The sequence below is a fragment of the Mizuhopecten yessoensis genome, unplaced genomic scaffold, assembly GCF_002113885.1.
Source record: "Mizuhopecten yessoensis strain PY_sf001 unplaced genomic scaffold, ASM211388v2 scaffold11145, whole genome shotgun sequence".
Taxonomy (NCBI): Eukaryota; Metazoa; Mollusca; class Bivalvia; order Pectinida; family Pectinidae; genus Mizuhopecten; species Mizuhopecten yessoensis.
In genome coordinates, this window is record NW_018408902.1 from 1,515,810 (window position 1) to 1,542,925 (window position 27,116).

Here is a 27,116-nt window from a genome sequence, read left to right on the forward strand (position 1 = left end):
TATTAACAAGTCAGTAATGTGTGTACGGAGAGTTACCATGGACACTTCTCAAGTCAGTGTTCCATGCATGGTTAAGTTTAAGTTTTCCCTTGAGTACCTTTTGTTGCCAGTTATATTTTGTAACATTCCATATTTTTACAGGCTTTACACCTCAGTTAACTGATTTTTGTTGTTTTGTTATGTTTATTATTGTTATATGAATCCACACTTCGATTTAAAACTATAATTAACGGGTATAAATCGGGTGTTGTTTTGAGTCTTTCATAACACTTCGACTAATCAAGAGAAAAGAACTGGAAAGTGGGTTTAGGAGTTGACTATTGGCCCCTGGTTTTATGGTCCAAGACTTGTACAATTTGCACGACATTCAAAATAACACAACGCTAAGTCATTTTTGTGGCAAACTCTCGTTTCCTGATTCCTTCTACTACGCATACAAAAATGGATTAAGTCATTTGTGAATGATAACAACTCAGCGAACCAGCGGCTATTGTACTGTAAATAAAATGTACATACAAGAAATGGATTAAGTCATGTGTGTATATAACAACTTAGCAAACCAGTGGCTCCGTCACGCATGTATACAATGAAACAGGTTTAATTTACATTGGTCACCGGTGATATTTGTATTGACCACGGTCAGGAACGCTGTAACACGGGTGCCTATTAGTGGATTTAGTCAGAGTCTCAGAGACGTATACACTACAGTGGTGTACACGTAACCGTTTGGCCACTTAAATATTCATAGTTTACGATTTCATTCAAAGGGACTTGTGAAGATGAGGACTCTTAAGAATAGAAACACAAAATTCTGTGCTATGTTTGTATCGTCACTGGTGATATTCTCTTGGACGTATATTCATCGGAACGTCGACTACACTAATTGTCCTGGTCCAGGTAAGTACTTTCACTTGTTATTTCATAACATTATTACAGGACAGGTTTAGAATTTTAGAAGGTGAGGGTCGGGTATTTTTTCGTAACGGCTGTAGATCGAAAAGTGCGTTCCGAAGGTCTACACGACCAGAGCGACGTGATGTGGTACCCGCCACTCCTGCATCCTGTTTTATTCCGGTTTGTGGATTGTTTTTGTGGTTCCTCGAACAGAACAGGTTAATATTATGCAAATTTAGATGCTCTGATATGAAATTTCCCATTGAAACGGATAGGTGGCACAATATTAAAAAACAAGACCGAACATGTACTCTATGTAAAAATGATCTAGGCAACGATTTTCATTGACTGTAGTAGAGCTTAGAGAAAAATACATTTCTTTATACTATAGGAAAAATCCCTGAAATTTAAATGGATACCTCATGTTGTATATTGTAATGTATCTGAGGAAAGCAATTAACTAGTGGAAAAAAAAGACAAATGACTAGGAAGAGATCTCCAAAAGGAAAGAGTAGTGAAGTGAGAGAAAACACAGAATCTGGAGTGTTTCAATGAGGGCAGTATATCAATGTCTGTTACGGATGAATTTCTCACCCGACACGATTTCTCACTCCTGTATCTCGTGTGAGGAGTAGGATTACCCATGTCATAAGTACGACAACAGGGACATGCGAATGTGTTACAGCTATATTTGGACCGAAACTAAGGTGGTGAGAGTAATTCTACATGTTTTAGGGATCTACACCCCTAATACGTGAACACTTACTCTGAACACCTGTGTTTAGGTCCAAATATCGCTGTCCCTAAAACATGTAAAATTACTCTTAACACCTTAGTTTATGTCCAAATATAGCTGTAACACATTCTCAGGTCCCTGTGAGTACCACCATTGTCATTGATTTTGGGGATTTATGGTTAAATCGGCCAAGGTAAAAACGGCCTCGATTTACCCAAGTGATATCGGCCCAAGTTAAAATCGGCCGAATGTATACATGGAATATACATAAATGTTATAATGACCCCTATCTTTGGGTTTCATTTATATACCAACCTCTGAACATATATATTAAAATTAATAAATTTCTTTCTGCATTTCCTTGTCTCAGTCGCAAGTTCCACAAGGGGAGGTAACCTGTACTAATGTAATCTGTTATATACGTCGAGGAAGATAGTTATCATTTTGTGTGTAATCTGAAACACTGACATTATTTAATTAGATTGAATTATTCGAATGATTTTGTTTGATGTGATTAATGAGGAAGTTAGCCGATGCATACAGTCTTTTTCTTTAAAAACTGTATACATCGTTACCAGCTCTTGCCACGTGGAGGCCTCCTCTTTAAGAGCCATAATGTTTAGTTGATGTCTCACAATATATTTATGTATCTAAATTTCAAAATTATCAATTAAGTTTGTCCTATTCACTGCCCTACACTATTTGTCCTATTCACTGCCCTACACTATTTGTCCTATTCATTGCCCTTCACTATTTGTCCTATTCACTGCCCTACACTATTTGTCCTATGCACTGCCCTACACTATTTGTCCTATTCACTGCCCTACACTATTTGTTCTATTCACTGCCCTACACTATTTGTCCTATTCACTGCCCTACACTATTTGTCCTATTCACTGCCCTACACTATTTGTCCTATTCACTGCCCTACATTATTTGTTCTATTCATTGCCCTACACTATTTGTCCTATTCACTGCCCTACACTATTTGTCCTATGCACTGCCCTACACTATTTGTCCTATTCACTGCCTTGCACTATTTGTCCTATTCACCGCACAATTTCACTATGTGCTGCAACTTTTTACACCTGCTTTTCATCAAACTTACCTGGGTCAAAGTCGATCACTGCCCCTCCATTGTCGAATCTCCAAGAATATCCAAGAGTCGGCTAAGAACCTATAAAGGGAGAACAGATTAATAAATGACGAATAAAGCTAATGTCAATAGTTATGTGTACGGTGTTTTTGATACTTTATATTTGTCCGCTTTAGCTGATTTGAAAATACAATCAAAGTATCTCTGGGTATGTTTTTATTAGTTTTTCAAATAACGATTTAATATATATCATTTCATCGTTACAACTTACAGCAACGTAGTCCTGTGCTCGCTGTCTCGACATCAAGACGAATAGTAGCGGCACCTGCTTCAAGCACTCGTCCTTCTGCAGGGACCCATTAACACTCCAGAGTTGTGTAAATGGCTCCTTCCGGATCTTGAAAGTCCCATCCATATTCCTATGATTTTTTTTTACATTTAAGTTAAATGATTATAATCAACAAATAAACGCCCCCGGACATAATTGTATACTATGTATGTTTAGATACAAATGTATCTTACTTTGCTTTGTAACCTACCATCAGCGAGCCTCACCACACGGTCATTATGTAAACAGTTGTCGTTCATGATGATTAGGTGCAAAGTGGTCGATCGTTGTTCAATTGATGTAAGTCGATTGAAAGTGATTTGCCGAGAAAATCAATCATATTTATCGCTATTTGCGTGAGTGATCTATACATTTGATTGGCTACCTGGAGGCGGTGATGAGGTGGTACTCTAGAGTTAGTTATGAGCTACTCAGCTATAACAACAGTCTGATAGGCGAACATCATTGTTTGTGTAAGGCAATAAAAAACAAAAAACAAAAGCAGTACGTGATTAAATAAATCCTTAAATATATTTATTTAAATGTAATTGTACTTATAAATGTAGATATCCCATGTATTTAACATAAAGATACATAGTAGGGCCGATTTGAACTTGGGCCGGTTTCACTTTGGTAAAATCGGCCTGACCGATATTAATTGGGGCCGATTTAACCAAATACCATTGAAAACAGGGGGAGATAATTCCGGCGATAACGCGAAAATTGATCGAGAAAGAGAGTCCCGGAGAGAGTACCTGAAATCAGAAGGTAAAACGTTAGAAACAGGGGGAGCTAATTTCGTCGGTAAATGCCAAATTGATGTCGTCACACGCAATACACAAACATGATGAAAACAGGGGGAGATAATTCCGTCGGTAACGCTAAAATTAATGACGTCACAGCAATACACAACCCACGAAGAAGTGATGACTAGGTGGGGGCCGTAGGTTTAGGGGGTTGCTAAGGCGCCATCTTGGATCCAAGATGGAGGATTTCCGTAGCCCCCCCCCCCCCCTAGTCGTCTTATCATCATTTCACTTTCACGTTCGTAACGTAATTATAGGGCTACTCTCTGAAAACGGAGTAACATTTAGGCCTTCTGACACCAGAATTAACATGGGGTTGTAGTGTTTATTACGTAGTGTTACTGTAGGAGGGAGGGTGGAAGTTTAGCCCGTCCCGTAGACAGATAGTTATAGCTATGTACAGTGCCGGATATATATTCTAGGCTATTGTAATTACTGGCCAAATCGGGACTATTAACAAGTCAGTAATGTGTGTACGGAGAGTTACCATGGACACTTCTCAAGTCAGTGTTCCATGCATGGTTAAGTTTAAGTTTTCCCTTGAGTACCTTTAGTTGCCAGTTATATTTTGTTACATTCCATATTTTTACAGGCTTTTACATCTCAGTTAACTGATTTTTGTTGTTTTGTTAATGTTTATTACTGTTATATGAATCCACACTTCGATTTAAAACTATAATTAACTGGTAGAACTTGAACTCGGGTGTTGTTTTGAGTCTTTCCTAACACTTCGACTAATCAGGAGAAAAGAACTGGAAGGTGGGTTTAGGAGTTGACTATTGGCCACTTGTACAATTTGTACAACATTCAAAATTACACAACGCGAAGTTACTTTTTTGTGTCAAACTCTCATCTCCTGATCCCTTCTACTACACATCTCCCATTTTGCCTGACACGGACCACGGACACCGACACGGACTTCGACGTTTCAGGGATGTCTCGAAATATAAACTAAACACATCTTGATTATAATTACGTATGTTCATATACGTTGCAAACATGGTGTACATGCATGATAGCAGAGACTTGGCACAAATACTCAATCCATATATGCGTGCGTGTGTGATGTGTATAATACATATACATGTATATGAACCGTGGCTTCAGAATATCTCACAAACCCCTGTGCATGAGAGGGAGATGGCCGTACTCAAGAAGATGGCGTTATCCAATTTGACTAGTAATTCTTCTGGATAAAACACTTGGTGTAGGCATCGAGTACAGTTTTTGAAAAACTACACAACACACATTTGATTTCATTGCTGGCAAATTTATAATTTATTCAGTATCGGTGTCTGTGTCCGAAACACCAAACACCTTCAAAACTTTAGGGATTTTTTTGGTTATGAATTTATGATATGTTTTCTGGTTTTTTAATAATAATTCCGAGAAGGATTTTTTTTCTTGTCCGCCAGTTTTTTCTTTGGCCTCTTCGCCACAGCTACAGGCGGTTCTAAAACATCATCCGAAAACAGCGACATCGCCACCGCGGCTTTCTTCCGCGTCATTTGTCAGGACGGGCCAGCCTCAGAAACTTGTTCCGTTCCCTGAGACGAAGAAGCTTGTGGAGATGGGTTTGCTGATTTGGAAGCGAGTTTCGTTTCCAAATCGCGTATCCGTCTTACCTCCAGCCTATTTAAGGACTCACACAACTAAATAATTTACTATATGTTATTACCAAATATTTTAGCTTATAACTTTAATATTTGAAGTTCAAGACTAGTGACAACTGTCTAGATTCATAAATACATACCTTGCAAAGGCTACAAAATGACTTTTTTGTTAGGTTTAGTGGCATATTGGAGTGTCACATCGCCAAGAAGTTGACAACCGGAAGTTTACAAGCAAAACCGGTGACCAAAAACAGAAACGCCCCCAGACATTTTGCCCCTGTGCAAATCCGCACACAGACATGGAAATATATCAAAAGTATATATTTTTCAAAAGTTAAATACTTGAACATTTCTTTTATCTAAAAATCTGTCATCAGTTCCTTATTAAACTCCTTCAGTGGCCCAGTAATTAGCCGGAACTTATTTCAGATAGGAACTACAAACGTATGAAACACTTGCTGATTGGCTGATTTAGTTGTGTGAGTCCTTAAAGACAAAAATAAAAACAAAACTTTTTTTCCCCCAAACTGTTCAGTCTATTTAGACATGGATAACAATTTCAGTTAGTTTTTTTTGCAAACTTATTTTCAAATGCGTTCAACGCATACATTTTATTCATCCTGTTGTTACTTATCAAATTTAACGAAATAACCACCCTCATGTCCACAAGTGTCTGTGTGGTTAGTATCGGTACTCCGTGTACACACGTGTTTCAGGACGATAATTTCAGAAGACACACGTCCACTCAGGTAACTCAGTATGATGTATATTGGCATACATATGTCATATGGATGCAAATACATTTATACTTTTTAAATTTGTCCAATTGTAGTAGTACACACATTTTGATGAACTCATTTTCTATACACGTATATGAATCGCAGGGCAGCACGCACAATTCGTGAAAACATCCGCGTGATCAGGTAAAAAGCTGAATACGTGTACTCGTCAACATTGGAGCTGGGGTTCAGTGTAAAGCATTTGTAATGAAAAGGTCGTTTATTTCGATGTTTCGAATTTTCGCACTTTTACCAAAAGTTTGAAGAGAGAAAAATATAATGAATTCGTATTCTGTTACTTTGAGGTAAAAGTATTCTGGAAAAAAAAAGAAATGTTTATCCCGTATCGTATGTCCCGTACCGTGTGTCCCGAACCGTGTATCATGTATCCGTACAGTGTATCGTGTATCCCGTACCATGTATCTTATGTCCTGTACCGTGTGTCGTGTGTCCCGTACAGTGTATCATGTACAGTGTATTGTGTATCATGTACAGTGTATTGTGTATCCCGTACCATGTATCTTATGTCCTGTACCGGGTGTCGTGTGTCCCGTACAGTGTATCATGTGTCCCGTACAGTGTATTGTGTATCCCGTACCATGTATCTTATGTCATGTACCGTGTGTCGTGTGTCCCGTACAGTGTATGATGTATCCGCACAGGGTATCATGTATCCCGTACAGTGTATCATGTATCCGTACAGTGGATCATGTATCCGTACAGTGTATTGTGTATCCCGAACCATGTATCTTATGTCCTGTACCGTGTGTTGTGTGTCCCGTACAGTGTATCATGTATCCCGTACAGTGTATCATGTATCCCGTACAGTGTATTGTTTATCCCGTACCATGTATCTTATGTCCTGTACCGGGTGTCGTGTGTCCCGTACAGTGTATCATGTGTCCCGTACAGTGTATCATGTATCCGTACAGTGTATCGCGTATCCCGTACCATGTATCTTATTCCTGTACCGTGTGGCGGGTGTCCCGTACAGTGTATCATGTATCCGTACAGTGGATCATGTATCCGTACAGTGTATTGTGTATCCCGTACCATGTGTCTTATGTCCTGTACCGTGTGTCCCGTACAGTGTATCATGTATCCCGTACAGTGTATTGTGTATCCCGTACCATGTATCTTATGTCATGTACCGTGTGTCGTGTGTCCCGTACAGTGTATGATGTATCCGCACAGGGTATCATGTATCCCGTACAGTGTATCATGTATCCGTACAGTGTATCGTGTATCCCGTACCATGTATCTTATTCCTGCACCGTGTGTCGTGTGTCCCGTACAGTGTATCATGTACAGTGTCTTGAGTATCATGTACAGTGTATTGTGTATCCCGTACCATGTATCTTATGTCCTGTACCGTGTGTCGTGTGTCCCGTACCATGTATCATGTACAGTGTATTGTGTATCATGTACAGTGTATTGTGTATCCTGTCCCATGTATCTCGTAAAACTGTGAATACACAACTACTTACGTACGCAACCCAACGATGACATTATACATTTACATTTTTTCCGTTACTGATGATTGTCACCCCAATACTTAATACTGTTGACTTGGGTATAAGACTTCGTCTTTTCGGAGCCGTACAAAATGTGTGGCTTGGCCGGGATGTATTTTCAGTGTTTTCCCAACGCCCTGTTGAATTTTTTAAAGTGACTGGAGAAACTCCTGAATCCATGCTGGACATGATGAGGGATATATCGGCGGGGCTCCAGAGGGAAGTAAACCATGTACATTCCCTGTCATCACGAAACCGACTGTTTTTGTTTTTGATATGGTTACGATCATATCCATCTGTTTTATTTGAAATTTCGTCGTCCACCGTATCTCGAGAACTTAATGCAATGAAACAATTATGTGGGATACCTTTGCGGACACTGTTGTGTGGCCAACGCGTCAGGAATGGTCGGACATGCGCGGGAATGGGTCTAACTTACCGGACGATGTAGGCGCTATAGATGGGACATCACACCGGATTTACAGGCCAGGTATTGAACCACAGGGTATATATGTACTACAGCGGCCACCGGCATTGTCACTGTATACATACTATGGTTATGTTGATAATTCAGGTATCTTACGATTAGTCAGAAGTGGTTTCCTTGGCAACAGAATGATGCTCAAATTCTGATATTTATGCCCAACATTGGCCAAAATATGGAGCTGGATTTCCCCGCCGATTGTTTAATTTTAGGCGATACAAATCTTCGAAAGAGGTATCCAATTATGACACATTTTCGTAACAATCAATTACGCGCAGCACCACCGCGCCCCCGTAGAAAATACTTGAAACTTAATGAAATCATGTGCCCACACCGGGTCAGAGTAGAACACGCGATACGACAGATGAAAATCTCTCGCGCTATAGGGACCGGACCGTCCCTCTGACGTCATCCTCGTTGGTACATATCGTCTGTTGTAGATATTTGTGCTGCTTTGGCTGTTCGCCGAGTCAAATTGTTTGGATACATCTAGTCGAACAAAATAATACAAATGAGAGAAGGAAAAGTTGTTTGTTGTTTGTTTTAGCCATTTTATTCAAATGATGTGTTTCGAGACATCCCCTAACTCCAAAGTCCGTGTCGGTGTCCGTGGTCCGTGTCAGGCAAAATGGGAGATGTCTATATATACAGCTACTACGTATACACATACAAGAAATGGATTAAGTCGTGTATTTAACAACTTAGCAAACCAGTGGCTATTGTACTGTAAATAAACTGTACGAACAAGAAATGGATTTAGTCATGTGTGTACATGTGTGACAGAGCCACTGGTTTGCTAAGTTGTTATTGACCACGGTCAGGAACGCTGTAACACGGGTGCCTATTAGTCGGTTTGGTCAGAGTCTCAGAGACGTATATACTACAGTGGTGTACACGTAACCGTTTGGCCACTTTCATAATTTACGATTTCATTCAAAGGGATTTGTGAAGATGAGGACACTTAAGAATAGAAACATGAAATTATGTGCTATGTTCGTATCGTCATTGGTGATAGTATCTTGGATGTATATTCATCGGAACGTCGACTACACGAATTGTCCTGGTCCAGGTAAGTACTTTCACTTGTTATTTCATAACATTATTACAGGGCAGGTTTAGAATTTTAGAAGGTGAGGGTCGGGTATTTTTTCATAACGGCTGTAGATCAAAAAGTGCGTTCCGAAGGTCTACACGACCAGAGCGACGTTATCTGTTACTCGCCACTCCTGCATTCTGTTTTTTTCGGTTTGTGGATTGTTTTTGTGGTTCCTCGAACAGAGCAGGTTAAAATTATGCAAATTTGAATGCTCTGATAGGAAATTTCCCACTGAAACGGGTAGGTGGCGCAATATTTAAAAACAAGACCGAACATGTACTCTTTGTAAAAATGATCTAGCCAACGGTTTTTATGTAGAAATGCAATGGCTGTAGACCTTAGAGAAAAATACATTTCTTTATACTATAGGAAAAATCCCTGAAATAAAAATGAAAACCTCATGTTGTACATTGTAATATATTAACATTTGCATGGCATTGTCACTATATAGCCTCTTTGAATGCTGTGTCGTTGATGGGACTTTAATTACCATGCATCACGAGACACAATTCTTAGTGTATTAACACAACACTGACCGGAACTACAATATCCAATATATCGCTGGGCATTGTGAGATTTGACTATGTCATTGTAAATTTATGTGCAAAATAGAAAATAAAATAAAAAAACACTTTTATTACAACGAAAACAAGATCAAGGTCTGCAATATCGTACAAAATGCACATCGTTTGAAATCACCAATGCCGGCAATGGAAACAATTTTAACGCTCATGCAATTTATCAGAAATATCGTCTGTTACCCTGTACTGATCAACAGGGGTTCGTTACAAATGTCTGAAATATACATATTCTATAGACCTACTGACACATATGTTTCAGACCTACTGATATAAGTCACAGCACACATAAACATTTCAGACATTTGTAACGAACCTGTGCTCCGTCGCAAGATCATTCACTTCAAACGCTATCAGTTTCACGCGTCTCGCATCCACGGTTACTCAGTTTCAGACGACATGTCAAATAACGACGCCGTTATAGAATCTACCGACGGTTGTCAGGTTCCCATACAATCAACAAATAAACTTCCAAAAATAACTCCCTCGTGGAGGGCAAGGTCGGATTTACGGTGCTCACTGTATTTGTCCATGCGTGAAATTTGTTCCGGGGAAAAATCGAAACAATTTCAAATCTAACTTTCAGCTCAGAGTTCTATTGATAAACTTAAATCACCCTATAGACATATCAAACGCAATGGTATTGATTCTAAATTGTGGAATAAAATTTAAGTGTTTGCTAGCGCGCATTATGTTGTTTGCTTGCAAAGCTGTGTCATTTAAATAGATCATAAATACCATACAAAAACAGTTCAATGCTTAAGTATCTGAGGAAACCAATTAATTTGTGAAAAAAACTTGTAAAGACAAATGACTAGGAAGAGATCTCTAAAAGGAAAGAGTAGTGAAGAGAGAGAAAAAATAAATCCTGAGTGTTTCAATGAGGGCAGTCGATAAATGTCTGTTACGGCTGAATTTCTCCCCCGACACGATCTCTCACTCCTACACGTGTTCAGATTAGGATTACTCATGTTATGTGACAGTACGACGACAGGGAGCTGAGAATGTGTTACAGCTATATTTGGACCGAAACTGAGGTGTTCAGAGTAATTTTACATGTTTTAGGGATCAAAACCTCAATACGTGTAAAATTACTCTGAACACCTTAGTTTAGGTCCAAATATAGCTGTCCCTAAACCATATAAAATTACTCTGAACACCTCAGTTTAGGTCCAAATATAGCTGTCCCTAAACCATGTAAAATTACTCTGAACACCTCAGTTTAGGTCCAGATATACATGCAAAATTACTCTGAACACCTTAGTTTAGGTCCAAATATAGCTGTAACACATTCTCAGGTCCCTGTGAGTTCCACCATTGTCATTGATTTGGGGCGATTGAGGTATATTAAGACTTATTTATAAGTTTAGAAACCAATACGCAGGCAATAACGATATCCGAGTGTTCCTTACAGACCCAAATCATGGCTTCTCATTAGCTGAGACAGATATCGGGCCAAAATAATTTCTTTTCTGTTTTATGGACTACAATTTTATAAGGTTAGATCATGAAATATTTTGATGGTGTTGAGGAAGATGGGACAACGAAATCAACATCTTCCGCAAAATGGCTGCTGCAGACTAGTTTCTGAATAGTCGAGATTTATGCATTATACAACATCCCTTAAAATACTTAGTAAACGTGTGTTATGTCACGACGAACACTATACTGCGACCTGCATTTTTTTTTTCAATTGGACGAAATATCTGTTTTAGGTTGGGTCCTGATGGTTATATTAGATTAGATATTCACCGACTGCTTAATATATAGGTGTATAACGTCACTACGAATAGTATTGCTTCCCTTTTCCCTGATAGGACAAGATGGCTGCCATAGGCCAGCTTTTGATTGGTCGACATTCAAATATTAACCGATTTTGCTCAAACAATCGAAAGAATTGTTCACAAAATCTGACAACTTACTAGGCTCTCTCCCGATTTTGTTCAGATTTGGTATGCAGATGTATAATTGCATTGCGAACATTTTCTGATAATATTATTATATCTATGGGAAGGACCCTATATATACTGGAAAAACACACACCAGCCTAAAAATAACCTGGTCCCTCATCACTCACTGGTCCCTTACTGATCTATCCCGTCATCGAGGGATTTACATTAAATATAGAGGGAGGGACGGATTTTATGCAGAACCCCCTATTCATCACAAAAGCTTGTTTTTATTTAGTCTATTTTTGTACTCAGCACATGTGTAAATAATGTGAGAAATCCACCTGAACGACCTATGCTAAAACGTGAGTATTTCTATTACTGTGTACATTGTAGGTGATATTAAATTTATTAAAATAAATCCCACCTGCGGGGTCAAATTTGGGGTTAAAATCATGCTTTTTACATTTTTTTGGGATAATGACCATGGTTTTCATAAGTGCCAAGTATGGAGAAAACACTTCTCGAAAAAAATCTTTCTTCTAAAAACATGTTTTTAAAATCTCATATCAAGATTTGTGGCATTTATTCGTGTAAAACGACAATGTTCATGCAACCTTGAAATGTAAAAAGCCGCCAATTTGACTCCGGTGCGTAAGTCTGTGACGTCATGTACTTGTCCTAGGCGTGACGTCACAATTGAAACAATTGAGACTTACAACCAATCTCGGGGCTGATAGGTTACATACGTTAATGGGTTAATACGCAAAATATATGACATTGGTATATTCACTGGATAACACAGTATATTAAACCGAGGTTAATATCACTTTTTTCAGGTACATATTACATTATATTAACCAGCACAAAAGCCCATAACTGTTTTATCATATGCTTCAAACAAATAATTTAAAAACAAAATCAAGATTCTGTAATTTTTACGCGAGCCTCTGTGTAAAATTTAGACAGGGTTGAATCCAACAGTTCGGCATCGTGGCTTTCAAAGACATCATCAATGTTCACGTACTGCGTGTTCGATGGTCTTTTTTGTGTTAATAGCATCTTTGTCATCGAGAGGTATTTGGAAATTTTCAAATGTAACGAAGGCGAAGCGTTCGCCAAACAGCCATCTTCTGTTGTTTTCTGACAGATCGCGTTCCGGTCTAACTTCGCATGCACTAGGACAGGTTGCGGGGAACTTCCATATAGGCTACATTTAAGTAATCGATATTCACTGGATAATCAGTCTACATGAGTTTTTTGAGGACCAGTCACGTGTACAGGATCCGGACAATGTGATTGCGAGACATTTTCAAGCATATAATAATATGTGATAAAGATTTTGTTTTATGTCAACCTGTGTCTGACATGTGAGAAAAACGCATTAAGGTGGCTCCACACTTTCGCAATTAACCAGCAAAATTCGTTGAAACTTTCATATAATGGTTATGCAACTATATAATGTTGATTTTATGAAAATCTAAACATTCCGATAGTTTGGGGACTCTTTTGGAAAAAATACCAAAAAAATAAATTTTCGTCAATTTTAATATTTTCCGATTTTTGTGTGTGTGGCATTGTTTGAAACAATAACAACAATAATAAAATGAAAAGAAGCATTTCTAATTAACCCTACATATATTTTATTTATCGCAAAATATGTAACACATGTGACACAAAGTGCTTTTGTTGAATTTGTACGGATAAAAGTGATTATCTACAAGCTAAAAGCAAACAGGACACAAAGATCTATGCATATAGAATGGGAAATTGAACAAAATATACACAATGGCTTTATGATTAATTTATTTTACATTTTACAATCACTTTGATCCGAGTGAGAGTTATCTTCCTTGAAAAAAACCGGAACTTTTTGCAGAGGGATGACATTTTCACACTGACAGTTGTCTCTGTTTACATATAACAAAAATGATGGAAATAAATCAGAAATATTATATCAAAATTAACAATTTATTGTTCTTTAATGGAACCAAATTACCCTCAGTCATGTACACTTTGGACATCATTCCACAGTCGACTAACTCACGGTATATTTATAATTACATGTCAGGTACATATGTAACCAGAGGCTATCGCATGGTATGCCGTTCTCACGTGCAATCACACATGCATTTCATAGGTATCTTGATATTTTACAAAACATTATTTTCACAGAGTAAGTAGACTACATTTGTAAACACGATTTAAGGTAATAGGATTATGTCGCCATTTCTCAGTATAATTTATTCAAAATTTTGTAGTTATATTGCTTTGAAGTAAAGAAAATTTTCTGCCACAAAAAAATATAGATTGTCAGAATTTCAAGGATTTTAAATGGAAATTTATGTAAAAAAGAGTGAATTTTGAATAAAAAATGAAACACTTTTTTTTGCAAAATAATGTCAATAAAAATTATACTAACATAGTTTAGTATTGCATTAATGTATATCAATTTCATAAATGCTGAAATTGTGTAAAATCAATTATCTATAAACGATTAAAAATTGACCTTTTATAATAAAATCATATACACATAGTAAGTGCATGCAAGAGTTATTGTTCTTGAAAAAATTCACAGTAGTGAAATAGGTAGCCGGTTTCGTAAAGTACAGAAAAATGGACACATGTGACTCATTGATTAAAAAACAACTGAATTAATGCCTGGATTGCTTTGCAATACTTTAAATTTGAAATAACACACTGTTCTGTCAATAATAAGCATACAATATTCATCAGTTTAATATTAAACATTAGAATATGCGGAAATTGTGATACTGTCTCCCTACATTGGATTTTTAACTAGGGATGTACTTCCTATTTCCGTTAAGCAATATACTCCTATGACTTTAATCGACAGAGCAAAACTCCCTCAACAGCGAAAATCGTAACGACCTCGAGCTTATGAACTCGTGAAAGCACGTGATATGCACATGTGAGGTTGGTACGTCCGCATTCCACGTGTTTCCTATATGACCTTCTTGAGGTCGTCTGGTCTCATGTACATGTACATGTCTTCCCGTGAGTCTGTGTATGTCTATGAATTGGAAAGTTTTATTCCTGAAGTACGTGTGATTATACATTCCCCGGTAAAATCTCGATATCGGGTGCTGACATATCATCGGCACGCACGTGTACTATTGTTTACAAGGGGCCTGTTCGTTTATGCGGAACAACAGGTTTGACCGTTTATAAATGTAACAATTTCGGGTATAAATCCTGGCGGACCTGCAAATGTGTATGCAGGCCTTGCAAGGCTTTCTCAAGGCTCGCCTGATAGCAGCATCAGATTACTAGGTCCGACCTTATTTAATAAACGAACAACAGTGGTCCGATCGGTTTGACCGTTTAAACGAGGTGTTACTATAATTTGCACTACGATATTGAATGCCCGACAGGACCACAGGACAGTTGGAATAGAGTCTCAGAAAGTCTGGAAGCTTGTCTGACAGATATCAGCATCTGGATGATCGCCAACATGCTTAAACTTAATCAGGAAAAGACGGAACTGATCGTCTTTTCCCCAAAGTGTCAGCAAACAATAGATCTCCAGCTCAAGGTCGGTGTTAAAAACCTAGGGGTATACTTTGACAGTTCTCTGAACATGGAGAAACAAGTGAACGCTATTGCCAAATCCTGTTACTACCAGATCAGGAACATCGGCAGTATTCGGCAGTTTCTAACTGCAGTTGCATGCACGATTTTGGTGCATTCACTTGTTACCTCTTGGTTGAATTATGGTAACGCCCTGTGGTATATCTGACAAACTAACTAGTCGTCTGCAGAGGGTCCAGAACACTTCAGCACGGCTAGTTAATCGTACTCGAAAGAGAGAGCACATCACCCCTGCGCTTTATTCGTTGCACTGGTTACCTGTACGATATAGGTCGCAGTACAAAATTCTGGTATACACATACAAGGCACTGAATGGAACAGCTCCTCAGTACCTACAGGAGCGTGTTACCCTGTATCAGCCGTCAAGTTCACTGCGGTCGGAGTCAGAATCTTATTTGTGTGTCCCAAAATTTCGTACTGTGACCTACGGAAACAGATGCTTTGGGAGGGTTTTGGCTACGTTGTGGAATAGCTTACCATCTGATATTAGGAAGTCAAATACCCTGGCCAAGTTCAAGAGGGACATAAAACTCACCTCTTCACGTCTGCATTTAAGAATCTTTGCAAAGACGTCGTGTAAATACCACCCTTTTATTTGTTCAATTATGTGCACATTGCTTGTTAAATGTATGAAAGTGATTGCAAGCCATTGTTGTTTGTTTTCACAATTATAACCATTACTATTATCCATATGTTGTAAAGCGCCTTAGAGTAATTTTACAAATTATATAGGGCGCTATATAAATGTTGTATATTATTATTATTATTATCAAAGCTAACCGGTAATAAGATTTATATATATATTTTAATGTCGCCGTGACTATTCTCCATAATTATATTTATTGAAGATTTAAAAGAAACTGTGGTTAGGTATACATGCAGCAAATACTAGTGAAAGCAAGTGTTTTTTTTATGAAAGCACTGGATAAAGTCTTGAGCGTAATCAGCCCAACAGAACTCAAAATATAAGTGATGCATTTTAAAAACTGATTTTCTATTCATATAGTAACAGTGATAGAGACCTAACCCCCGGGCCTGGAAAGTTATCCCAAGCAGGCACTTTCTTCCAGGAAGGACTCGATAAAATCTGAGTGTAATCAGTCCAACAGAATTAGAAATACAGTGCACAAACTGATGTTCTATTTATAGTAAGTAACCTTTGTATAAAGTTTGACCAAAATCCGTGAAAAAATGAAGTTGCTAAGTGTTTAAATTTAATTAGTTGATGTTTTTCTATAGTAGCAAGTGTGACCGTGACCTTGACATTTGATCCCTGAAATACTAGGATTTATGAAGTATACTCATACTTGACCTTTGTATAAAGTTTGACCAAAAACTGTCAAAGAATGAAGTTGCTAAGTTTTTACATTGAATCGAGACGGGACGCGATGGGACTGGATGCTTTTCTATATATAGCAAATGTGACCTTGGCCTTGACCTTGGATCCCTGAAATACAAAGATGTCCGAAGTATACCCATACTTGACCTTTGTATAAAGTTTGACCAAAATCTGCTTAGTGTTTACATTGAATCAGGATGCGACGCGACGCGACGAGACGGGACGCCGGATGCCGCACCAGGGCAATAGCTCACTTGTCCTTGGCAGGTGAGCTAAAAACAGATAGAAGGACAGACAGACGTAAAATCTGATTACTAAAGATGTTCAAAGGGCTATAACTCCAGAAAAAATAGAACATGGACACTGGATTCTAACTCAAACTGTAATCCATTATACATGTATACTAAGTTGCAAATAATATGGAAAACAGTTAATTATGAGAATTTTCCTATGTGCAAAAGGGCCATAACTCAAGTCAAAAATGGAATTTTTATACATGGTTCAAACTCTGTAATCTATTATGATAAAGCCACAAACAAAGTTTCAAATTGATATGACAAGCGGTAGCGAAATAAGTCCAAAAAAAAGTTTATTTTGATAATTTCCTATGTGCAAAGGGTCATAACTCCAGCAAAAAAAGGAATATTAACACAGGGTTTGAACTCAAACTGTAATCCATTATGACAAAGCCACATATTAGGTAACAAATTGATGTTGCAAGTGGTAGCGAAAAAAAGTCCGGGAAAACATTAATTATGAGATTTCTTATGTGCAAAGGGCCATAACTCCAGCAACAAATGAAATATTGACACAGGGTTTGGACTCTAACTGTAATCCATTATAATAAAGCCACATACTAAGTGGCAAGCGGTAACGAACAAAGTATGGCAAACTGTTAACTATGAGAACTTTCAATGTGTGAAGGACCATACATGTAACTCCAGCAAAAAAATAAAATATTGGCACGTGGTTCGAACTTGATCTGTAATCTATTATGATTAAGCCTCATACAAAGTTACAAATTGATATGGTAAATGGTGTCGATTTTTTTTTCTGGAAAACTCAAATGTGACTGCCGCCGACAACGACAACGTGTGATGACGGACAGACTGATCCTTAACTGTTCGCCATGCTTCTCAGGCGGCACGACCAAGGAAAGGCAGAACAGTAAAGAAAAAAGGAAAGATTTAAGATCCCAAGTGTGTTGCAATTGGGGCAGAAGATCTATTTTGGTCTGTTCAATGTCCCCCAAGTAGTAGACATGAAAGAAAATCCCCGATTCTTCAGGGGGCCAACTTTGGGGGCCAACTTTTAGGCCCCCCCCCCCCCATGTACATTGTATGTAAATTATGGTTTGACAGATTTTGACAGATTCGATGACTCAAGTAGAAAATTGTTTGAATCATGAAAAAGAAAGTGAAGGGACATAACAACTCTTTATGTAGACTCCAATGTAAGTTATTTGTGCTGATCTGACAGATCTGTCAATTCAAAATCTATCTGTACACCGAATTCAAGAAGAATTACACATTATTATATGTTTCGCATGTCTGAAATTTAAGCAAAACTTCAAAACTATCTAAAATTTCTGGATATTTTTTTCCAAAAACAACGGGAAGAAAATTTACATTTTAAAGGAAGTGGTAGCTATGGGATCTATAAACATAAAAATATTGGTACCTTGCAAAACAATAAGCAAATTTCACAAAACCACCAATTCTCAAAAATCACCAAAACATGACATATTTTATCTAAAAGGAAACTTGGAACTTATAGAAGTAACAAACTATATCCGATATATAACAGAAATGAATGTGAGGAAATCATGGGAGGGACACAACTCACAGAAATATTATCCAAAGGAAGACAATCAATCATAACTGCACAAATACTTAGAGTACATAGCAAGTGTTCCTAGTTTAAAACAGAGAGTATGAGTATTACTTGAAACAAATTTTAAATTATATAAGAAATAATTCTCAGGGACACCATCTAAATGAAAATTAATTGATTGATATAACAGTTGAGATGCATTAAAAATCCTCCCCACACGGAAAATAAAACAAACATTACAGTAAAATGTTCAAACCTGGCCTGCATGGTGTTAAGTTTCACCTTTTGGCCTTTTGTAACTTTCAGCTTTCTTGGCGAATTTTGTGCATTTTTAAATATCTCCCATTCTCATCACATGTATATGAAGTGCATAACAAATGGAAAAATAAAAATATGAATGTTAAACTGCCAGAATAAGATGTATAGGAAAGCAAACAAAGGGGCACAACTCTTCGAGACCTTACTTTCTTCTATTTCTAAGATGCTTCTACACCAAAGTCAAATAACTTTGGCTACTTCAACTTCTGACAGGTCGATGACCCTTGATGAGACTTATTTAGCTGTCAAAAGTCAGACCAAAAAATTAAATACTGCAGTACAATTTTATGTCAACTTATGTATTAGTGGATTCGAATACCACTGTAAATATGAATGTTGAACAGAAATATTTTAACATTTAAGCGAACATATTTTTTTTTTTTTTTTACAATCCTTTTAATAACAGATTACATATTCATTCCATGCAAACTGGAACAAACATTTTCTTTTCTGTCAGTTTTCAGTCGTAATGATTAGACTAAACACATATCCAGGATTTCTGATGTATAGACCATATCTTCCATCACATATTTGGTATGATCTAGTCCTTCTATAATCAAAATATTTTTATTATATAAAAGATTTATTCTAAGATGAACAGATTATTTTGTCTGGAAAATATCTTTGCTTGTGATGACTTCTGGCTGTTGATTTGTCTGTACATATCTGGTAACTCACATAGCAAGGGATTTTACATGTATACGGTAGCATATGATCTCTAGTTTTGGTTGCATCATAAAAGATCATTCATTGCGTTGTTAGTGTACCACGGTACACAAAGAAATGAAAAATCAATGCTTTGTGTACCATGTGTAGAACATAAAGAGATTAGAAACGAATTTGTTTAAATCTCATATAGTTTCACACGAATCTGTACACACAGCGCCGAAAATACCCGGCAGAATGAAATGAAAACTCGTCGCTTTCACTTCATTCTTTACCGTTGAAAAGTAACACAAAGATATGAAACCTTGTCGTTTTTACCTCATTCTGTACCGCATTATGGTACACAAATATATGAAAACTCGTTGCTTTCATTTCATTCTGCACTCTTAACAATGGTACAGAAAGGATGGTACAGAAAGATATGAAAGCTTTTGAATGCCGTTGTCAGACGGCGTGACCTGAAATGACCCTCAGAAATAAAATACCTGGTCACAATGTCGAAACAACAATCGTAGTGCATTAATCACTTTTGGGGAAAGTCAGAGTTTGCTACATATCTGCATATGCTGGGCATTAAGAGGGTTTTTTAATAGAGAGTAAAACAACGTTCGTTTAGTTTCGATATTTCTTCTGTATCATATCTTGTTATTGATTGTATGCTCATAAAATAACCGTTTATTGTGTTAACGAAGCATTTATACTTCTCTTCTGGTCCACGGTACTCTATTGTGTGACCGAGAGCAGCCACTGATAGCAATTGACCGAAACTGACCCTGAGCTATTAATTTTCCGATTAAAACATAATGGGTTGACGCTGTGGAATGTTGAAGTCTGTTTTAACTCATTTTTAGGGCTCATACAGGCTATGTCTTGAGTATTAAAAATAAGAGAGATATTTTTTGATGAACAAATGTCGTTTAATTTTGTTACGTTTACCGGTACGTGTCCTTGTGTTGTTTTGCTTTTTAATTACCTTATCGCGCCTCCTTCCACTCTCTTTGGGACCATGTTTAAGTTCGACAAAAAAAGGAGAGAGCTATTGAAATTTGTGACAAATATAAACAATGTTCAGAAAAACGTAAGCCGGTTAGGCCCAACTGTTTGAAAAAAAATTCATCGCAATAAAACATATGACAAACTACCCAAAGTCAATTTAACTTTACTATTTGGTACTATTGTCAACCGCTGGCTTATAATAATAAAATAACCATACACAACGACTATATTAATCATTTACCGTACATTCCAAAAAAGTAACGGTCGCTTTCATAGATAACTGTGATAACATTTTGGCTAGATCAATATGCCATTGCCAGTTTAATAGTGTACCACGTCCGCTTTCGGCTGTACAATGGGACAGAACCAAACAATAAAATTGTAATGCAAAAGCGTAACGTGGTTCAAAAACGTTTAAATGCTTCAAATGTGGGAAAGATTATTGACTAATAATGGGAGACACATGTTTTGTTCGCAAAAACAAAACTCTCGTTTCAGAAAGCTAATTACACCTACCCCATGCGATTAGTCAAAATAGAAATTAACTGCTATATGTACAACTACATTAAGATATTACAGTAGGAGCAAAATTGCATAAACTGTTGGGGATATTATTTCAGTATTTCACCCTTCAAACTGCTTCGGGGATGATGAGTTTAACAGGGGATGTCTTTGGTCATAAATACAATTTATTAAAGATAAATACATTTATGTGGTTAAATCTAATAAGCCCATGTATAAGTTTTGGGGTTTTCAAAATTACTCACCAAAACTTTTGATTAGATTTGCCTTGTTGTCGGGATTAGCCAATCACAGACTCTGCGTGGTATCACGTGGTTCTTCTAAATATTTTATCAAAACAAAGCGCCTACGCTTTTTCGATCAAGGCACGCCCACCATCCAACCCCTCTTTTTCATTGTCTATATATATATTAGATGTACACACCACCTACGGATACAATTTCTGTTTCCATAACCTTAAAGTTTATAAAATTGTGTTGTACAGTACAGGTTTGTTTAATTTAGAATTAAGCATTTTATTTACCTTTTGTGTGTGTTAAGTTATGATTTATGATATATGTAACAGTCAATGCCAGATACTTTTAGAAGTGACGAAATATTTGAATATTGTTTCATTCCTTTCTTAAGCTTTATGCCATCTAAATTATTGGCACGGTCAGTGGTGAGACAACACCTCCAGTTGGTCAGAGCTGTATCACTCGATACTTTAGGAAAACCTACCTCCCCCTTCCTACATAAATAGAAAAAAGAGTAAGGGAGTTAGGGCTAGGTAGCCTGCTCTCCAACATTAGACTGACCTAATATTCGATCTTCTTTACCTTAGCTTGTTATATATATTTGGTTTACATAATTTAGTCGATGATTATTATTGTCCGTCTTATTATTTTAACTGTATCTTGCTGGCAGGCTGTTGTTATGCTCCACCTTTTGGTGAATTGTGAGTTATTAATCACTATTTACGTTTCTTGTTGTATATATGTTATATCATTTCATCTGTCAAAAGTATTAGTTGGAGACCACATAAATGCCATGACGGTAACGTTTCATTGGAGCGTTTTCATTAAAGTATATTGTACACTGGCTCAAATATGCATTAATTGCATTTGATCTTTTCCTCCAAACAGGTAAATAAGGAGATTGACTCATGCGTGCACGAATTTGCACACACCCTGACACCCCTTGCGACGCCGCCCCACGTATAGTACTGACATATTGCAATAATTCTTGAGTCCATTTTTCGACATTAGGAAGTATTTCCGGACCTCAATCATCCCGCTAAATCCGACAACCATTGACGCACTTGAGCAAAATTCACTGAGTTCAGAAAAAAACCTTCAAAAGTAGTGCCAAGTTTATATATTCGTTAGCCCAGATCTTATTCTTTAAAGCCCGAGCCACATGGCTGCCGATGGAGTCATATTCCAGCGGGATGATTTCAATATCCGGGGGGTAACACTGATCTATTATTATCAATAGATACATGACGTACAACCCCCTCTTCCATGTGTACTTCGACAGAAGTATTATTAGACGCCCCGCTAAAGGAAGATGGCGGAGCACATGGTTCGCCGTGTTCCTCTCCAGACTCCGGTTGGCTATCAATCGGAGTACGCCTTCCTCCCTTTCGCTTTGTTGGAGGCGGCGACAGGGACACAGCAAGTCACTTGCGCTTCCTAAACCACTTACCTCTCGGCATTGGTGTGTACAAGAGAAACTTGACGCGAAAATTCAATTGTTTTGTTGTGCACACATGTGCTGGCTTTTCTCCCAAAATAGGACTAAACATGCCGGAAATTTACCCAATAACATGGAATTATGGGAAAATATCTGTAGATTTCTATACAAAGATAGATAACTCTAACGCCCTGTTATACTTGTGACCTTATGACACCAAACTTCCATAATAGCTTCAATAAATTTGATTACCGTAGAAAGAATAATATTTTCAAAGAAATAATTATTTGAAAAAACCCTGATAAGCGATTATTTTACAGGGGAAATTAAAAACAAAAACACAATGCGAATAAATAAATAATTATTTGAACAAAGAAACGCCAAAATTTGATCGAAATAACGAAATAAGAATGCGTCTAACGCCAAAAATTGATCTAAACAAACTTATTCAAACACTGGTTAGTTTTTGAGAACAAACGATGGCCATTCACGTAAATCCATCCTGGTCATTTATGCAAATCCGCGTTCGTTATTTATAAAAGCAAAACTTTGTCAGAAACCGTGTTTTAGAGCTGACAACAACTAAATATATAAATAAATAAAACCCCGATAAACAATAGTTTTATAAAAGGCGAAAAATATGAATATACATGCATGTATCTCAAAATGGTTCAGTCGAGAAATAACAGCTTGTAAGGGATCATTCAGCTGTGTAATTTTACTTTTAAGCATTTTGAAAAACATATTATGGGCGTTGATTAAAAAAATGATGTATATATGAATATTTACAGAAGTACATTGTCAACTTGTATGTTTTAACTATTTTGTCTATGGGCATTTCTTTTGAATAAGTTAACTTCTTTTTGTCGGATTGGAAATCATATTATACATGCATTAATTGAAATTGAAATAATGCTATATAATCACGGTTAATAGAGTGTATTACGCAGGGAAATGTTATCTTTAAACGTCTTCCGTCGAGTTGCATCAGAAATAACGATATATAATTACGTAAAACTTTTATTTATACTTGGTATTTTTCATTTCAGAAGTGAAAGTATTTGAACAACAAGGTTTGCATGGGGTAATCGTCACTGCAGACCCAGGTAAAATATTATTAATCAGACAAATATTAGAAACATGATGGGGTAAAAACCAATTACATATTCAGCATCGCTGTCAATCAATGGAAATATTTTCATCCTGTTACACATAAAAGAAATCAGCTCATTAAGTAAAACTAACATTCCATTTTACTTCACACCTTTATAGACGTCTACATATATTTTGCTACATTTTCTATTTCAGAAAGGAACCAATTTGCAAAAGAAAGTAGTCAAGAACGAAACTCTAGTGAAGTATCCATAATGATGTGGAGGGCTAAATATGTCCACAAAATGTGTGAACAGATTATCTGGAACGCCTCCTACGTTCATGCAAGGACTCCCGTCTTCTTTTACTCAAAACCGAATGGTCTACTTGCCTGTAAGTCACCTAAGACAGGAAGTACGTTCATGGGTGCATTGATCAGGGCGCTCAATCAGCCCAGTATTAACAAAGTCTCCGGCATGTTTCTGTTAGGAAGAAACAAAATCCATAATGGTTTGCACGAAGTATGGGACATACTGGCGGCTGAACCAATCAAACAGTCGACATTGACAGTGATGATAACACGTGATCCATATTCGCGGCTGTTTTCTACTTTTGTAGATAAATATTTCCTCCTAGGACGGCTCGGCAGGGAATTAGCTACTCACCTCAAACGAGGGTTTAGAGAAGACAGAAACAACGAGTATTGTGGATACGATATAACGTTCCAGGAATTTCTGGATTATATTGTGTTTCTAGCTCAAAGTATGAAGGAGTTAAACGAACATATGGTCCCCGTAGCTCAACTCTGTGACGTCTGTAATATGAAATATGACCTTATTTGTCGACAGGAGTCTCTGTCGGAAGGTATAACAGAAGTATTAAGACTTACTAAGAATGTAACCAGCAGCAGACTGAATGCTATCCGTCAGTCCATCAATACTACTTCACCATACGCATCAATGCTATCTCTGATTTCCTCGCAAATATTTGATTACAACAACCATCGTCAAGATTGTCCTAATCAATTGTCTTTTATGAGAAAAATGTGGAAAACGTTTCAAGTTCAAGGACTAGTTAATTCTGTTATAAAATTTCCAGAGGAGATATTTTCAGGATTTTTGTTCGTTGAGAAGGAAGCTCAAGCTATAACTTCTGCCAGTTTACAAGTAATACAGTCGAATCCATTGTCGAAAAAACAACGACAGCAGCAGAGATTGACAGCTCTGACGATTGCATACCGTAATATAAGGTGGCAGACTATTGTCAATTTACAAAAAGTGTTTAAATTGGACTTTCTGCTGTTCGGTTACTCAAATTATCCACCTATTATATATAATATCACCCGAACAACAAATGGATATATTTGACATTTTAAAATCCATATAATTACATTTTATATAGAACGCTGATATAATGATTTTTTGTTTTGTTTTGTTTTTGTCTCGCCGCCACGATGTAGCGGAGACGAGACATAGGTGTTGCTTTTCCAGCGACGGCGGCGTCAACATTATTTTTTTGCGTTTAAGTTAGTTTCACTGAAAGTATAAGTTCTAGACCAACCAAACTTGGACAATAGATGTATCTTAGGTAGTACATCTCAACCCATATATCAATTGCTGGATGCGACCTACCTTTTATAGTCCATTGACTTTGTCAGCATCTCTATCAACGTTAGGTTTTTGCGTTTATGTTAGTTTCTCTGAAACTTTAAGTGATAGACCTACCAAACTAGGACCATAGATGCATCTTAGGTAGTACATCTGCATGCATCAAAGACTGGATGGGGCCTACCTTTCATGGTCCATTGACTTTGACAGCATCTCCATCAACATTAAGTTTTTGCGCTTAATTTAGTTACTCTGATAGGTGCATGGATGGTCAAAGCGGGGCACAGGCGAGACATATCAATCCGAATGGCTTGTTTGAGAGAGAGGTTTCAAGTAAGGGGGTATGCTTTGGGAAACTCGACCGCATTAGGGTGACATATACTTGTTGACCCGTCATGTGATCAATGTTATCCAATCAGGCACGTTCTCCTGAAGATGGGGTATACTGATATATATACTACGACCGTGTTGAAATTTTCTTTTCAAAGTAATTAAAATGTGCCTTATAATTACACCAACAGACAAAATGTAATAATCCAATAAACCATACAGTAATATAAAGACGCAATCGATATTAACCTACAGTCTGGTCGCTATTATCCATCCAGTAGCATGTCCATTGGTGTTATTTACAATCATTGTTTATATTATGTTTAAAAACACAAATGTTTTCGTTAATTTGTGTTTTGAATTTATAAATCATTGAATTATGAAAAAATACATAAACCATGTGTCAAAGGAGATCTGTGAGTTAATTATTAACATAATCTGTGAGATTGTCGACTTCGGCCGTGATAAACTCACTGATTCGTTATATTCTAATGTGCTTTTAAGTTTCATTTCTGGAATATTTCTTCAATAATCTGCCTCGCTTAAGCGATCGCTATTTCCGGAACCTAAACAGTGCCGTTTGACCACAGTGTTTACTTAGACTTAACGTCAAATATGTCATATGGACTTTTTTCTATAGCAATTACCAAACAGTTTTTTCCCAACTTATCTCAATCATTCTTTTTGTGACCTGACGGAAGCACGCAGAGGATTTAATTCTTTATGTGGGAGGATGATAGAGTATCCTGAGAAAACCCGCATGGTCGGGTAGGTAACCGGTATTGAATCCAACCATCTTGGTGAAGACGGGCGCGCTATCCACTGCGCCACTCGACCAAGTATCTACTTAAGCTTTGACTGGAAGAAAATGGCATCATTGATGCAACAAATTTATATTGTGAATACATTTTTACCAATCATCAATAATACAAAAGAATCTGCAAACGGGAGACCAGGGCAAGTTCGGCCACCCCTGATATTTTTGTTTGGAGCTAATATTTACGACTCTAAGGATTTTAGCAGTATAAGTTGGTTGGGCATTCACACAAATAAACGAGGAAAACTCTAATGTAAAATTACTAAACAGGAGAAAATTACTTTTGAGAGGATAGAAAGAAAATCATGATTTCGTTCTACTTATGCGAACTTTCTGTAAACGGAATTGCTCCTTTTTACGATCAAACGTGCAACACACTGACAGCTTCAAATGATATACATAAAAGTCAACTCAAGCACTCACTACCATATTGCTGTATCAATTTGAGCCCGGACAGGTTCGGCTAATAATACTGTGGCAAGTTCGGCCCATGTATC

At 37.2% G+C, this 27,116-nt stretch overlaps 1 protein-coding gene across 2 annotated transcripts; it reads left to right on the forward strand.

Moving 5' to 3' along the window:
* The first annotated feature begins 652 nt into the window (after nucleotides 1-652).
* Nucleotides 653-25,264, forward strand: LOC110466747. 2 transcript variants are annotated; one of them, XM_021523469.1, is made up of 4 exons: nucleotides 653-897; nucleotides 9,190-9,319; nucleotides 23,823-23,879; nucleotides 24,082-25,264. In XM_021523469.1, exons 2-4 carry the CDS (start codon nucleotides 9,202-9,204, stop codon nucleotides 25,230-25,232), a joined length of 1,326 nt encoding a protein of 441 aa, XP_021379144.1. In that variant the 5' UTR covers nucleotides 653-897; nucleotides 9,190-9,201; the 3' UTR covers nucleotides 25,233-25,264. The 2 variants fall into 2 exon arrangements, with proteins under 2 accessions (XP_021379144.1, XP_021379145.1); XM_021523470.1 differs by lacking the exon at nucleotides 9,190-9,319.
* Nucleotides 25,265-27,116: the final 1,852 nt, after the last annotated feature.